This window comes from Pongo pygmaeus, chromosome 3 (genome assembly GCF_028885625.2).
Source record: "Pongo pygmaeus isolate AG05252 chromosome 3, NHGRI_mPonPyg2-v2.0_pri, whole genome shotgun sequence".
NCBI lineage: Eukaryota > Metazoa > Chordata > Mammalia > Primates > Hominidae > Pongo > Pongo pygmaeus.
This window is the reverse complement of record NC_072376.2, coordinates 125,037,854-125,053,011: the sequence shown is the minus strand read 5'-3', so window position 1 is coordinate 125,053,011 and position 15,158 is coordinate 125,037,854. Positions and strand designations below refer to the sequence as shown.

The following is a 15,158-nucleotide window of genomic DNA, read 5'->3' as shown; positions in this document are numbered from 1 at the left end:
ATTTTAGCAATATACATTATAATAAATATTTTTAAAATTCTCAAAGGCACTCAATATGATCTCTTTAAAAAAACATAGTGAGTCAATATACAACTGGTAGGATATGTGTTTAAGTATCTGGGTGTGTGGTGTTTTTGCCAAAGTTAGGGAATTATCTTTAGGCCTTAAAAAAAATGAAGGATAGGAGAAATTATAGTTTTGTAGATCCTACAAGTTCAAATAACTCTTCTGGCTGTTCATTCAACAAATGTAAGATACTGAGAATGGAGAGAGTGATAAAACACAGTCCTTGACCTCCTTAAGGAGCTCTTAGCCTATATCATGGTACATATGGTACCAGGAATTGGCAACTATGGCCCACTGGCCAAATCTGGCCATCTGCCTATTTTTGTAAATAAAGTTGCATTGAAATATAGCCACACTCATTTGTTGAAACAGTCTATGGCTGCTCTTGCACTAAAACAGGCAAGTTCAGTAGTTGTGACAGACCACACCACCTGCCAACCCTAAAATATGTATTATCTGGCCCATTACAGAAAAAGTTTGCCAACTCTTGATATAGAACAAAAATAAGCCTGTAGAAAATATTATTTCCTCAGGGAGATAATATGGTTTCAGTGGCTTGGAGTGGGTTTCATAGGGAAGGTAGTAAGGTAAGGTAAAGGTAAGTGAAAGCTCACAAAAAAACTAAAAAAAGAAGAAATATCACAGAGGCCAGGCGAAGTGGCTCACGACTGTAATTCCAACACTTTGGGAGGCTGAGGTATGCAGATCACTTGAGTTCAGGAGTTCGAGACCAGCATGGGCAACATGGTGAAACCCTGTGTGTTTCTACAAAAAATACAAAAATTAGCCAAGCGTGGTGGCCTGCACCTGTAGTCCCAGTTACTTGGGAGGCTGAGGTAGAATTGCTTGAGCCCGGGAGGTGGAGGTTTTAATAAGCCTAGATCACACCACTGCACTCCAGCCTGGGTGACAGTGAGACCTCGTCTCAAAAAAAATAAAAATAAAAATAAAAAAGAAAATAAATATCACCCACAAAGGCACAGGGTTAGAAAACACTGTATTTGGCCAGGCGCAGTGGCTCACGCCTGTAATCCCAGCACTTTAGGAGGCCGAGGCGGGGGGATCACGAGGTCAGGAGTTCAAGACCAGCCTGGCCAACATGGTGAAAGCCCGTCTCTACTAAAAAATACAAAAATTAGCCAGGTGTGGTGGCAAGCACCTGTAATATCAGCTACTCGGGATGCCGAGGCAGGAGAATTGCTTGAACCTGGGAGGCGGAGGTTGCAGTGAGCAAGATCACATCACTGCACTCCAGCTTGGGCAACAGGACAAGATTCCGTCTTGGGGGAAAAAAAAGAGAAAACACTGTATTTTAGGAAAACAAGAACAAGCACAGTCCATCTGGTATATAGGATATTAAAAGTGGTAAGTGAGAGGATGGGAGAGAATAACACTGGTAAAAACAGGTTAAGGTTACATTGCTTTGTCGGAAGTTTTAAACTAGTAGCTGGGAGGATAGTAATTTATCAAAAAAGTTAAAATGCTAAGATTTATGAATGACAAGTTTTTTGAAATTAGAATAGCTTTAATGTTATTCTTTTAATGTTTTTCTCACTGATTTGTATCCTGACATTTTTTGACAAAGAGATTATAGAAACCCAAATATAGAACTAAATATTATCCTGAGTATACAAAGGGACATTATGCCATACATTTGAATGCCATGTAATTCATCATGCTGTCACAGAAGGAAAAAAGACTTAGAAATTTAGGGCTGGGCGCAGTGGCTCATGCCTGTAATTCTAGCACTTTGGGAAGCCGAGGTGGGCAGATCGCTTCAGGTCAGGAGTTCGAGACTAGCCAGGCCAACATGGTGAAATCCTGTCTCTATTAAAAATACAAAAATTAGCCAGGCACGGTGGTGGGTGCCTGTAATCCCAGCTACTTGCGGAGCTGAGGCAAGACAATCACTTGAACTCAGGAGGCGGAGGTTGTAGTGAGCCAGGATCATGCCAGTGCATTTCAGCCTGGGCAAGAGAGCGAGACTCCTTCTTGGGGGGAAAAAAAAAAAGACTTAGAAATTTAGCTATGGGAATCAGGGAGCAGATGGAAGTTGCTGAGCAAAGGAAAGAAACAATCCAATGTGGGTTTTAGAAAGCCTAACTCATGATAGGAAGGGAGGGTGGGCTGAAGTATGAGAGCTACAATAGAGAGAGTAGTCTGGAAGCTGCTGACTAAGCAATTTGAAAGGCAATGGCAGAAGACAGGAAGAAAACAGGTTCAGTATGTTTAAGGAGAGACTGAAAATAATATATAGAGATTTAATTTATATCCAAGAGTGCCTCTTAGGTAGACAACTGAAAAGATCTACAAGAAGAAGATGAGATTTGGAAGTAGTGGTGGTTGAAATAATAGGAATAGGTAAAATTTCTTCAGGGGCAGGTAATACACATATGAAGGAAATTAAAAAAGAGAAGACAAGAAAATCTCCACATTTAATAGACAGAATAAGAATAGCTAGGAGAGAAACAGGAAAACAAGATAAAGGTGATGTTGTGGAAGTCAAGTGCATAGTTTCAAGAAAAAGACAGCTTAGCACACAGAATAAAGAGTCAAGTTGTTCAGGTATATTCATAAGTTCTTCTGGAGACAACGTTCAAGATACTGCAATGAGAGAGATAGCAACCAAATGTTTACCTATAGAATAAAGTGCCATGAACTATTTGTGGTGGGTAAGGATAAGAACTCTGAATTCAGAGGGACCTGGGTTGCAATCCCAGCTCTGCTATCTTGGGAAAGTTCAACTTTCTAAGTTTCAGTTTTCAACCTATAATATATATACTTACTTGCCTCACAGGATTGCGGGGAGGAATAAGTGAGATAATATAAAGTACTTAGAACAGTGCCTGGCACATAGGAAGTAATGGAATGTTGGCAGTTATTATTAAAATCATGTTTGCTAGGAATGGAAAAGCAAATCACTGTAAGCTATTGCCTGGAAGCAACTTGGCTGCAGGAGCCAAAAAGGCCAACAAATGTTACATATTGATAAGGATACAAAATATGGTTTACCTTTCTATAAAAACTATAGTTTATCTTAAGTGGAATCACTATGTGGAATTACACAGTAATATAGAAATAGGAATTAAATACAACACAACAAAACTTAATCGGGTCTTCCATCTGAGAAAGAAAAAACTAAGTCTATACAAAGACCTGCTCAGAGAAACAGGAGAACTGACCAGCAGATGGAGCCCTGTAGAAAGTGTTGGCAGGCAAAACTCCAGTAAAGAAGTAAGACTCATTAGGATGCCTAAGTTTTATTCCTTAAAGATATTTAATTCTCTCTGCTTTAATCACCAAGTAACTTTATTGGTAGTAGGGTTTCCAACATACCTCAACACTGATATTGATGTTTTGACTGGTGAAACAGATATCCTAGAATATACAATACTAGAATTCCCTAGTATTTTATAAACTGAAAAAAGTGGTAATCCTGGTTTTGAGATCAAATAGTAAAAAACGAGTGATCTGATTTTGAGATTTCTCAGGGGTATGTCAATCTGCAAGACTCAGAAACCAGGCCTTAGATCATAAGGCTTCCCTGTGAAGTCTAGCTTAAATCAAGCTAAAAAAGTTGAGGACACCCTCTTTTTTTGTGGTCACTACAAAGACACATAGGATCAAATCAAGTTTTTGTGATTACTCAACTTTTTCACCTTTAGAAGAACTACTAACTATCCAGACCTATATTTGAAAGAAAATCAAACAGTTGATTAAAAAAAAAGCAATTAAAATAAGAGTTTAACCTTACTGCACAAGTAACTATATCCATCTGTCTCTACATGCTTACTGGAAGCTGCTAAAACAGTATTAAAATTGATATTAAACAATAAGTTAATCAGAAAATTCAAGTAAGGGAACCGTCAAATCCTATGTTTATAGACTTAAAGTAATAGGATCCATATCATCATTATATAATTTTAGATGACAGTGTCCACAACCTATAAACTCTCACTGCCTCCACAGGACTTGTTCAAAGAGTTTTGCCCACAAACAGTAAAAATCCAACCACAAGTTGAGTATACCTAACCCCAAAACCCAAAATCTGAAATGTTCCAAAATCTGAAACTTTTTGAGTGCCAACATATTAAAAGAAATGCTCATTGGAGAATTCTGGATTTCAGATTTTCAGATACTACACCAGTAAATAATGCATATATTCCAAAATCGGCATAAAAATCTGAACTCCAAAGCAAGTATTTCAGATAAGAAATACTCAACCTGCTGGCCGGGCGCGGTGGCTCATGCCTGTAATCCCAGCACCTTGGGAGGCCAAGGCCAGCGGATCATGAGGTCAGTAGATCAAGACCATTCTGGCTAACAGGGTGAAACCCCGTCTCTACTAAAAATACAAAAAAATTAGCTGGGCGTGGTGGCGGGCGCCTGCAGTCCCAGCTACTCAGGAGGCTGAGGCAGGATAATGGCGTGAACCCGGGAGGCGAAGGTTGCAGTGAGCCAAGATTGCGCGCCACTGCACTCCAGCCTGGGCGACACAGCGAGACTCCGTCTCAAAAAAAAAAAAAAAAAAGAAATACTCCACCTGCTTCTGTTTTTATGGCATATCTACAGACAATTAACACTCACGCTGATTCATGGATTTCTTCCTGCCACCTCCCTGCGCTGCCAAGCTCACGAGCTGAGGGAGTAGAACCTACAATTTTAATGCTGTACTCTACGGAGACCACATGAAAAAAACAAAACTAAACTAAAGTCCACAGACACATAATGTAGTCCAAAGTCAAATATAAAGTTTTTTGCTTATCCATTTAGAATGTAAGTACTGCTCCCCCACCAACCAGCTTTCTTAGAGTTAGAATTTAACGCCCTGTAACACAACTACAAATAATAGTAAAAGCCAAAGATTGTGTGGTATCTAGTTCTTGGGCAAACCTACTTAAGCAGCTTGACCTTGTAAGTTGCATTCACACACAAAAATTATAAATACTTAAACCAGATGATCCTGGATGACAAGATAAAACAGCTGTCATGTCCCACTCAACAGTAAGAACTCATAAATTAGGGAAATCGAAATATTACACTAGGCACAAACTGCAAATCCTTGCCCTTCCATTCTAGGGATACTTAGTGTAAAACCTTAGCTACTTTGTATCAGAGAGGTGACACAATGCCTAATTAATGAATGAGAATCCTATTATATTTTATAAGATCTCCATTACCAAAGATTCAAATTATGATCATTTAGTTCTATTTATTTATGTTGAACATCTTAGTACCCAATAACGTTAGTTAAATGGAACAGATTATGAAAAATTAGCAATCTGTTTCAGAAAGTGCAAAATAGTCTTAGTCCTTACACAAACTGGCTTGGTTCAGATTTTCAATTCTAGGTTTGAATTCCTGAGGGACATTTAATAACAACAAAGCCAACCCCAAAGGAATTTGCTCTAATTTTTTCAATATATATGAAACAAAAAAACACAAAAATGGAATTATGAAATTACTATTCTGTGGATGGTGCATATACAAAACCTAAGCATATCCCAGGTTTACTCAAGAGAAGTGAAGTTCAGAAGGACTGCAATTTACCTAATGTTACAGGACGTTTGAGTAGCAATCAGGGCAAGGAATTCCTCTCGAAATTTCAAAAACTTAGTATGAAAAAATTACACATTGCCCCTGTAGTTATCAGCACCAAGAATCTGAATGCCCACCGAGAACTCTGCAATTCAGCAAGTCTTTGTAGCTATCAAAGAGTTCATCAGTATCTGGAACCTTATTTTACTCCAGCATCCAAATGACTTCTACTTAAAATCAATCTGAGGCATTAACACCGGAGCCAGATCCCACCTGCTCCGCCAGGGCTAAAGAGAGGGTCAGATACACGGATACTAGCTTTGGCGTTAAACCTAAGCTCAGCGCAGGGTGTGTCCAGGTTGCCGTGGAGCCGGTCCTACAGCCCATTAGCGCGAGGCTACCCCTTGTTTCCTGGAGATGATGTCTCCCGTGACTCCTTCCCCGCGTGACAGGGCGCCCTGGGAGGAGAGACACCCCGCCCTCTCTTCTACCTCTTTCCGAGGAGGCCCCAAGACCGGACCCCAGACTGGGCCTCCAAGACGACCACCCGTCTGACGTCTGCTAAGCAGTGAGTGTAGCAGGGCTCTCGGCCGCCACCTCCAGCCGCCGGGGGACGGTGAAAGGGATTCCCCGCCGGGGGCCGAATAGGAGGAGCTACGGGGGCCGGGCCCCTCCCCCAGCGGGCTTACCCTCCGCCGCCGCCTACTCGCTGCAGCCGCCCCGCTTCCTTGCGGAGCAGTCCGTAGCACTGCGTCCAGCAGCAGTTCCCCATCGCATGCCGCCCAGGCGCCGCCGCTCCTTCTCCTCCTCCCGCTCAATACCCAAACCCAGGCCTGGCAGCCGCATCCGCGCGGCACGAGCCGAAATGGGGTTCAAGGACCGATGGCGGGCCGGCCGGAGCCCGGCGGCGTGAGGGGACGGGGCGACGAAAGACAAGGCGCTAGGGAACAAAGGCAGTGTTTACTCCAGCGGCCGCAGAGCCACCGCTGCGCAAGGGAGGAGCACCGGTCTCAAGGCTCTGGACTCCCTCGCCGTCCGCATGGTCCTTCTCGCCTCAGCTCCTAGCCCAGCGCGAGTGACCGCCTCCAGCTGCCGAAGGAGGCCAGTCCCCGCGAGCGGAGCACCCTGGCCCCGCCCCCAGCGCGCCCAGGCCCCCGCTCGCCGCCAACGCTGCCACACCCCCGGCCTCTCCCGCGCCCCAATTGGGCTCGCTACCTCGGGGCCCCGCCTTCTCCGGCGACCGGCCTTTGCGTCACTTCCGCTCGCTGCTGGTTCAGCCGCCTCTGCTTGAGAGACGGTTCAATTCCTGCTTGCGGTCGTTTGTTTTGTTGGACCTTGACCTGACTAGCAAATTTCTCTCTCTCATTGCAGTTTCGGGCATCCTCGTCCGGAGCACGCTAGGCGTGGCATGGTTAAGGCTCAGCCTTCGAACTTTGTATCAAAGGCGTGTGAGGAGCCAGAGTCCCAGGCCGGAAGTCATAAGTGCGAAGGGGCGTTTCTCTGCACGGTGTGCTTAGTTTTTGTTAATATTGCACCATAAGTGGAAAATAGAGTCGGGAACTGATTGAGGTTACTTTGAACGCACCAAGATTTTTTTCCGGTATCTGGTTTGTGTCTTAATCTCCATACTGTTAATGTTTTAGGGAAACATAATAATGGTGCATTATTGGCCTCGTTTTGTTTGAAAATGAGATCTTCAAATAATTTTGGGTTGGGTAGTTGGGGTTCAGAGGAAATTGGCAAGAGGGCTGGGGTTTTTCGTGGACGCCAGCGTTGCCATTCCAAGCATGCTGCCCAGAACTGCTGTAGATGGGCAGAGAAAGCTGCTCTAATGTGTCCGCAGCCCTCTCAAGTGCTACCATATAACTCGCGTCTTGTTTGGCCTCAAGACAGTTGGCCTCACAGTAGATATAAGATGTGGTTTAGTAGACACCTAGTCCAGTGGATAGGAGGATGCTCTCATGGACTGGACACATCAAATTTTTAGCCTGTTTAATTAAACCTAGAAAAATTGTTACATTTTAGAAAGTTTTTATTGATGATAAAACGTTCTCTGAATTCATTTTCTTGCTTCTTTAAATACCTATCTGGTTTCAATCTTAGCACTGCTACTTAACTAATTTGTATTTTATTTGGGTTTTAGTTGTTTTGTAATCAGAAGCATAGGATAACATTTGTCCCAATGGTCTGCTTTCAGTGAATGTTGGGGTAGACCGAATGTCTTCCTAGTGAATGCATTTTCTTTTCTCCTTCCAACCCCTGAAATTAGACAAATGTTTTAATGAAATAGTCATTAAAATTCAACTATTAATGTTTACAGAAACTGGTACATCTATTCTATGGAATATTTAGTAACAAATAGGAACACACTATTGATGAACACACCTTGAAATGAATCTGTAGGAAATTATGGTTAAAGAAAAAGCCAATCTCAAATGCTTATATACTGTGTAATTCCATTATGTAACATTTCAGAATTGATAAATTTATATAAATGGACAACAGAATGATTGATTTCCATGGGTCAGGGAATGGAAATCCTGCATCTTGTCTATATTAATGTCAGTATCCTGGTTGTGATATTGCAATAGTTTTGTAACATGTCACCACTGGGGGAAACTAGATTAAAGATATACACGGTCATCTGTATATTATTTCTTAAAACTGCATGTGACATCACAATTGTCTCAATATAAAAAGTTTGATTAAAAAAATACAGCTATAGACTTGACAGAGTGCTTCCTATAGGCATTCTATAAACCTTTATTAAAACTAAATCTCACTTAAAAATAATTTTTTTATAGTAAATCTGGTCTCTCAGTTAAGGATATGAATGATCCTCAGAAGCAATACAAATGAATAAGACATTTAAAAACTTCACTAAGCAAAATAATGCAAATTAAAATGCATGTTTTAGTCATTTGTATTGATTCACTTTCAGGTTAACAAAGATTTACAGTTAGAAATATTCAGTATTTGCAAGGATACAATGAAATGGTACTATTCTAAACTGCTGCAGATAATGAAACTCATTCTGAGAAATTATTTGGAAATACCAAGAGCCAGAAACAAACTAAATGCTCAAAAATTGAAGGATGATTAAATTTGCTGGTGTATTCTTGTTATATAGACATAAGAAATATATTTTTTAAAACAATAATATGGAAAAATGCTTGCTGAATAATGTGTGAAAAATCAGGATAGAAAATTATATGTATGTTCCAAATGATGTTTAAAACAAAACATATACATTCTTACATTCTTTCTTACACGTGTTTCTTGAAAATAAAGGCTGGATGGTAAATATCAAAATGCTAACAGTAATTATTTCAAGACTGTGAATGTTGGGAGTTTTATTTCTCTTCTGTATTTTCTCAATTTTGACAATTATTATTTAATACTTCTGTAATCAGAAAAAAATGTTTAAATCTGACCCTTCAGTAGAAAAGATTGATAACCAGTTCAATTAATGTTTGATCACAAATGCAAACATTTAGAAATGCAGAATTTTGCCCCGCCGTTCAGCTAAAACCAGGTTCTTGTCACATGACAAGGAAAACTTAGACACGTGGACACATTGAAGGGTGAGTAGAGCAGGATTTTATTGGGCAAAAGGAAAAAAAGAAAAAAACTCACCAAAGCGAGATGGAGTCCTGTTATCAGGCCCCCACCTCATAGACTGAATCCCAGGCTACTACACGGGGACTGAAAAGGCACCTCACAGATTGAATCCCAAGCCACCACACAGGAACTGAAGAGGCCAGGCTGCTTCCACTGCCCTGGTTCCACCCCATTCCCCTAGTGTGCATATGGGCATGCTCACACAAGGCACTGGGCAGGTTCCCTCATCTGCACAAAAGCGTCTGATGTAAACACTTGTGGGGCAAGTGGGAGATTTTTCTGGGGACCCCTTTTTGTCTGCCTAGGCATTTGGCTGTCTCCAAAAGTAATGATAACTTGAATATGGGTAGATTATAATAAATTCAGGGGAGTTATTTAATTTTTTTCCTACAAATGTATTAAATAAATTACCAAGCTAGTCTTAGAGGTTATTGGAATTTATCATTGTGCAATTTTTCACCAAATTTGACATCAAGAATCTTCATGTTAAGCTTTAAGACTTTTTAAACATTCAGTTAAGTGATGATCTGCTTTTAGTTAAACAGAATTAGCAGGGAAAAAACCCGTAACTGGAATGGATGTTTGAGAGGCAGATAAACTTTGTTTTATGGTTGAGAAAGAGTAGCCTTTGAGGAATTAAATGATTTGCTCAAGGTCATACAATGAATTAAAAGTATAAAATGAAGAAAATTCAGGCCTCCTGACAGACTTGTGCCTTCTGCCATGCTTCAGTACTGCTTCCTCAACTGTTACATTTGGACATGGGTATAAAATCAGTAACGACCATAGTCACATGTATTCTGATAAGATTTATAAGTTTAATTCATCATTGCTAGAGAGTTCATTTAGAGCTGGGTGTGGTGGCACGTAACTATAGTCCCAGCTACTCAGAAGGTGGAGGTAGGAGGATGGTTTGAGCCCAGGAGTTTGCGTTCAGCCTGGGGAACATAGCAAGACCCCATCATTTCAAAAAGTTCATTTATATGACAGTTGGCTATGCAGAATATTTAACTTGTCAGTAAGATACACAAACACTTAGATTATCTACAGTGGGACCAAGCACAGTGGCTTAGTAAGCCTGTAATCCCAGAATTTTCGGAGGCTGAGGTGGGCAGATGGCTTGAGTCCAGGAGTTCAAGACCAGCCTTGGCAACATGGCAAGAACCTGTCTACAAAAAATAGGTGTGGTGGCATGTGCCTGTATTCTCAGCTACTCAGGAGGCTGAAGTGGGAGAATTGCTTGAGCTCAGCAAGTCAAGGCTGCAATGAGCCGAGATCTAACCACTGCCTTTCAGCCTAGGTGACAAGCCAGACCTTGTCTCAAAAAAGAAAGAATATCTACAGTGATTACTGTCAGCTTGCTAGACTGTCAGCTTGCTAGAGACATCCCACCTGCCTGCAGGTAGCAGAACTTCTCACCTTTTTCCCCATCCCTTTCAAAATTCTCTTCTCTTGGGTACTAGGCTTAATACCTGGGTGACGAAATAATCTGCACAACAAATCCCTGTGACATGAGTTTATCTATATAACGAACCTGCACATGTATCCCTGAACCTAAAATACAAGTTAAAAAAAACCCACAACATTTTCTTCTCTCAAGTATTTTATTCTGAAGTTGAAGGGAAAGATCTTTTCTTGTAGGTGCTCCGGAGTCTGTCAGGATGCCACATGTACCCCCAATTGTCTTCTGGATTATGTGGTTCCAAATCTGAATCTCTTCTCAGAACTTCCTCTCTATTGACTGCTAATCACTTTTTGTCATTTTGAGATCATTTGCTACTATTATGTTTGGTGTGGAGGTTATGTGGTCCCTGCAAAGGGAAGAATTCTGTGTTCTCCATTACGACATTGTTCCAAATATGGACACAAAGTCATACTTTTAACTCACTGAGCATAGTTTCGATTACCAAAATTTATACAGAGTACTAGATATGACTACTATAAAATGGAGATAATGAGATAAATTTTGCCTTCGTTGTTAGGGTAAATGATTAAGCACTAAACAAAATTTGCCTTTGTTGTTAGGATAAATTATTAAGCACTATCAAGTACTTAGTATAATATAGTTATATTATAATTTCTATAATGTACTAAATAGGCTATACTATAATTATCTAAAATACCATAAATATAAATATTAGGTGTTATTATCCACAGACCGAAGGAAATTTTCATCAATATTATACTTTCCTTTGTAGCTACATTCCTGTCATCCAACACAAAATGCTTGTCTTTTAAAATTTCTGTCTCTTAAACAGTCCTCAGGCACACTTCACACCACTACTTGAAATCAGGCTCCAAGAAAATGTGGCATAGGTAGAGGAAAAATTCCCCAACTCTCAGGCCTTGTCTGTCCCATGATTTGCCTCTTTCCCAGATGATTATAAGTGAGAATATCCTCTGACTTAAAGGGAGACCTTACTCCCTACCAATTAGGAGTGTATTGTCCTGGGAACCCAAATGGAATAATTTCTTAATACGACAAGCTAGTATCATTATTGTTCCTAAAGTCTTATTTATTCAGTCTTAAATAATACCATATGAAAGACCAATAAGCCAGTTCAGGTTTAAATTGAACCAGCCTCGACATTGCCTAATTCATTTATACATATTTCCTTCCATTATGAGTGAGAATTTAGGTGCACTAAGTCTAGTTTCAGCTCCCACGTACTCAACAATGGCTTGAACAAGAGCACATTTCCTAAGAATAACATTTTGCAGACACATCACAGCTTAAATTAGTAGTTAATGAACAAACATTTGTCCAAAAAAAGTCCAAGAGAACTAACACTTTATACAATGCAAACAACTTTTTACACTATCACGCAGAGTATTTTGGCTCTTTAAAATCACTTCTCTCAAATTTATTTCTCATGATGCTCTTTTACTTTATATTTGCATAACTAAATAGTTAAGTAGATCATTTGAGTAATTTTCCAAGAAAAAAGGCACAAAAAGATGTGCTTAAAGATAAAAGGGAAAGTTATTTAACTATTGGCTCAGTCACCAGCAACTCATTTTTTCTGGCCTTTGGATGTATGTGAGATGAGCTTCATTAGTTAGTCAGTAACACTGAGTACAATGCACACTAAGTAATTTGCTTCCTTCTTTGATCACCCAACATACACATTTCACAAAGAGAGGGATGAGGGATAAATAGGGACAGTTACACGATTAATGTGGAGTCCTTCCTCTAGGCAGTTTGTTTCAGATCTCTCTTGCCTAGTTGGAAACCACACTAGTAATTCGAACAAGGGAAATTTAACATGGGAATCAGTAAGTAGGTCAGTGGTGGTTAATGCTAGAAGGAAAATCTAAGTCAAACAGATGTAGCTCCTGCAGGGAGTAGCAACCACCACTGGAACTGAAGAAAAGTGAACAAGGAAAGAATTTAGAAAGTTAGAGGAAGGCCCTACAAGCTAGATATTCAAGTTTCTGATAAGAGGTATGGAAGCCATAGAAACATGCTGCCTGCCACTACGGTAAGGGAGAGCATAATAGAAGTTGCCTACCCATGAACTCCCTGTGTAGGCTGGGAAGCATCAGACACTGAAGAAGGAGGGCTACGGCCTCTGTGATAAACACTGCCAGGATTCCTTCCTGCTGATCCACTTTGCCACTATATAAACAGAACAGAGGAAAAAGAATGCCACTTCTTCCACCCTTGCAATGTCCCTGCAGCACCCTGTATTGGGAGATCCTAACATAGAATCAGCCAATGAACGAGAAAGGGTGTCTGCAGAGTCCAGTTCTAGAATAAAAAATCAGAGCAAAGAGGATAGATCATAACTGGCACACGTTTTAACATCCACCCTGGGACAAGAGACAAAGCCTTAGACCCACATAAAGGGAGGAGCCTGAGAAGTATACATAAAGCCAGAACCCTTAGAAGATCTCACTCCGGATAAAAGCCACCTAGTCCACTGGGAGATGAAAACAGAAATTTGTTACTACTTAATTTTTTTTTTTTCAATAGCTTTTGGGGGAAAGTTTATTACTATGGGTGTCATTTTGAGTTGGAAAAAAAGGCCTGTCTTCTTTCTACTTAAAAGAGTTGGAATTCACATTAACCTTAGGTTCTTGGAATCCCCGGCCAGAAATTAACATAAAAAGTCATGTGGGGCCAGGCACGGTGGCTCACACCTGTAATCCCAGCACTTTGGGAGGCCAAGTCGTGCGGATCAGGAGTTCAAGACCAGCCTGGCCAACAAGATGAAACCCCATTTCTACTAAAAATACAAAAACTAGCTGGGTGTGGTGGTGGGCGCCTATAATTCCAGCTACTTGGGAGGCAGAAGCAGAGGCAGGAGAATGACTTGAACTCGGGAGGCAGAGCTGAGATCATGCCATTGCACTCCAGCCTGGTGACAGAGTGAGACTCTGTCTCAAAAAAAAAAAAAAAAAAAAAAGAAAAAAAGAAAAAGAAAAAAGAAAAAAAAAGTGGTTTGGGGCAGCAATGTCCTTGAGATTTCTTGGAAAGCAAAACAGTTACTCTGGGTAGACATACCTTTTATCTAGGTTGTACAGGATTCCCACAGATATAAAGCCACACTGAAAATGAGCCTGCAATCACAAAATGCCATGACTGAGTATTGGCAGACATTAAGGAATAGCAGAAAAAAAATAAACCCATTCAATTTATAAAATAAATACAGCAAAGAAATCAGATGGACACTATAAAGTAAGCATGTTTACAATGATTGATGCCACAAAAAGCAAGGAAATACTAAAGAGCTACTAAAATGAAACAGAACTGGCCGGGTGTGGTGGCTCACACCTGTAATCTCAGCACTTTGGCAGGCTGAGGAGGGAGGATCACAAGGTCAGGAGAGCCAGAGCATTCTGGCTAACACGGTGAAACCCCGTCTCTATTAAAAATACAAAAAATTAGCCAGGTGTGGTGGCGGGTGTCTGTGGTCCCCGCTACTCAGGAGGCTGAGGCAGGAGAATGGTGTGAACCCGGGAGGCGGAGTTTGCAGTGAGCCAAGATCACGCCACTGCACTCCAGTGTGGGTGACAGAGCAAGACTCCGTGCCCACCCCCACGCCACCCCCGCAAAAAAAAAAAAACAAAAAAAAACAAAACAGAACTAATATCAATGAAAAATACAGAGACACTGAAATTAAATAAGGGTTTCTCCTAATTTCTAATATGTAGAAGGGTGTGAAAGACACACAGTAACAAGTAAAACCCTAAAAAAATTAAAATAATATTTTTCTATGATATCAGTCAGGAAGTATGTCCGGAATTGGTGGGTTCTTGGTCTCACTGATTTCAAAGATGAAGCCACAGACCCTCACGGTGAATGTTACAGTTATTAAAGATGGTGTGTCTGGAGTTTTTTCCTTCTGATGTTCGGACGTGTTCGGACTTTCTTCCTTCTGGTGGGTTCGTGGTCTCGCTGGCTTCAGGAGTGAAGCTGCACACCTTCGCAGTGAGTGTTAGAGCTTTTAAAGTGGCTCGTCTGGAGCTGTTTGTTCCTCCAGTCCGGAGTTGTTCATTCCTCCTGATGAGTTTGCAGTCTTGCTGGCCTCAGGAGTGAAGCTGCAGACCTTCCTGGTGAGTGTTACAGCTCATAAATGCAGTGCGGACCCAAAGAGTAAGCAACAGCAAGATTTATTGCAAAGAACAAAAGAAAAAAAGCTTCCACACTTTGCAAAGAGACCCAAGCAGGTTACCACTGCTGGCTCCGGCAGCCTGCTTTTATTCCCTTATGCGGCCCCATCCACATCCTGCTGATTGGTCCATTTTACACAGAGCTGATTGGTCCGTTTTACAGTGAGCTGATTGGTCCATTTTGACAGGGTGCTCATTGGTGTGTTTACAATCCCCGAGCTAGACACAGAGTGCTGATTGGTGCATTTACAATCCTCTAGCTAGACACAAAAGTTCTCCAAGTCCCCATTAGATTAGCTAGACACAGAGCACTGATT

The 15,158-nt window shown here is 41.0% G+C and overlaps 1 protein-coding gene across 2 annotated transcripts in view; it reads right to left on the bottom strand.

Annotated features, from left to right (window-relative positions):
* The window catches only part of AP1AR (adaptor related protein complex 1 associated regulatory protein), a 40,222-nt gene extending 31,312 nt beyond the window's left edge, over nucleotides 1-8,910 (bottom strand). For both annotated transcript variants that reach the window (XM_054485706.2, XM_054485707.2), the window contains exon 1: nucleotides 6,294-8,910. In XM_054485706.2, coding sequence (XP_054341681.1) covers nucleotides 6,294-6,376 — 83 coding nt within the window. In that variant the 5' untranslated portion in view covers nucleotides 6,377-8,910. The remainder of the gene's footprint in view (nucleotides 1-6,293) is intronic.
* Between the last annotated feature and the right edge of the window lie 6,248 nt (nucleotides 8,911-15,158).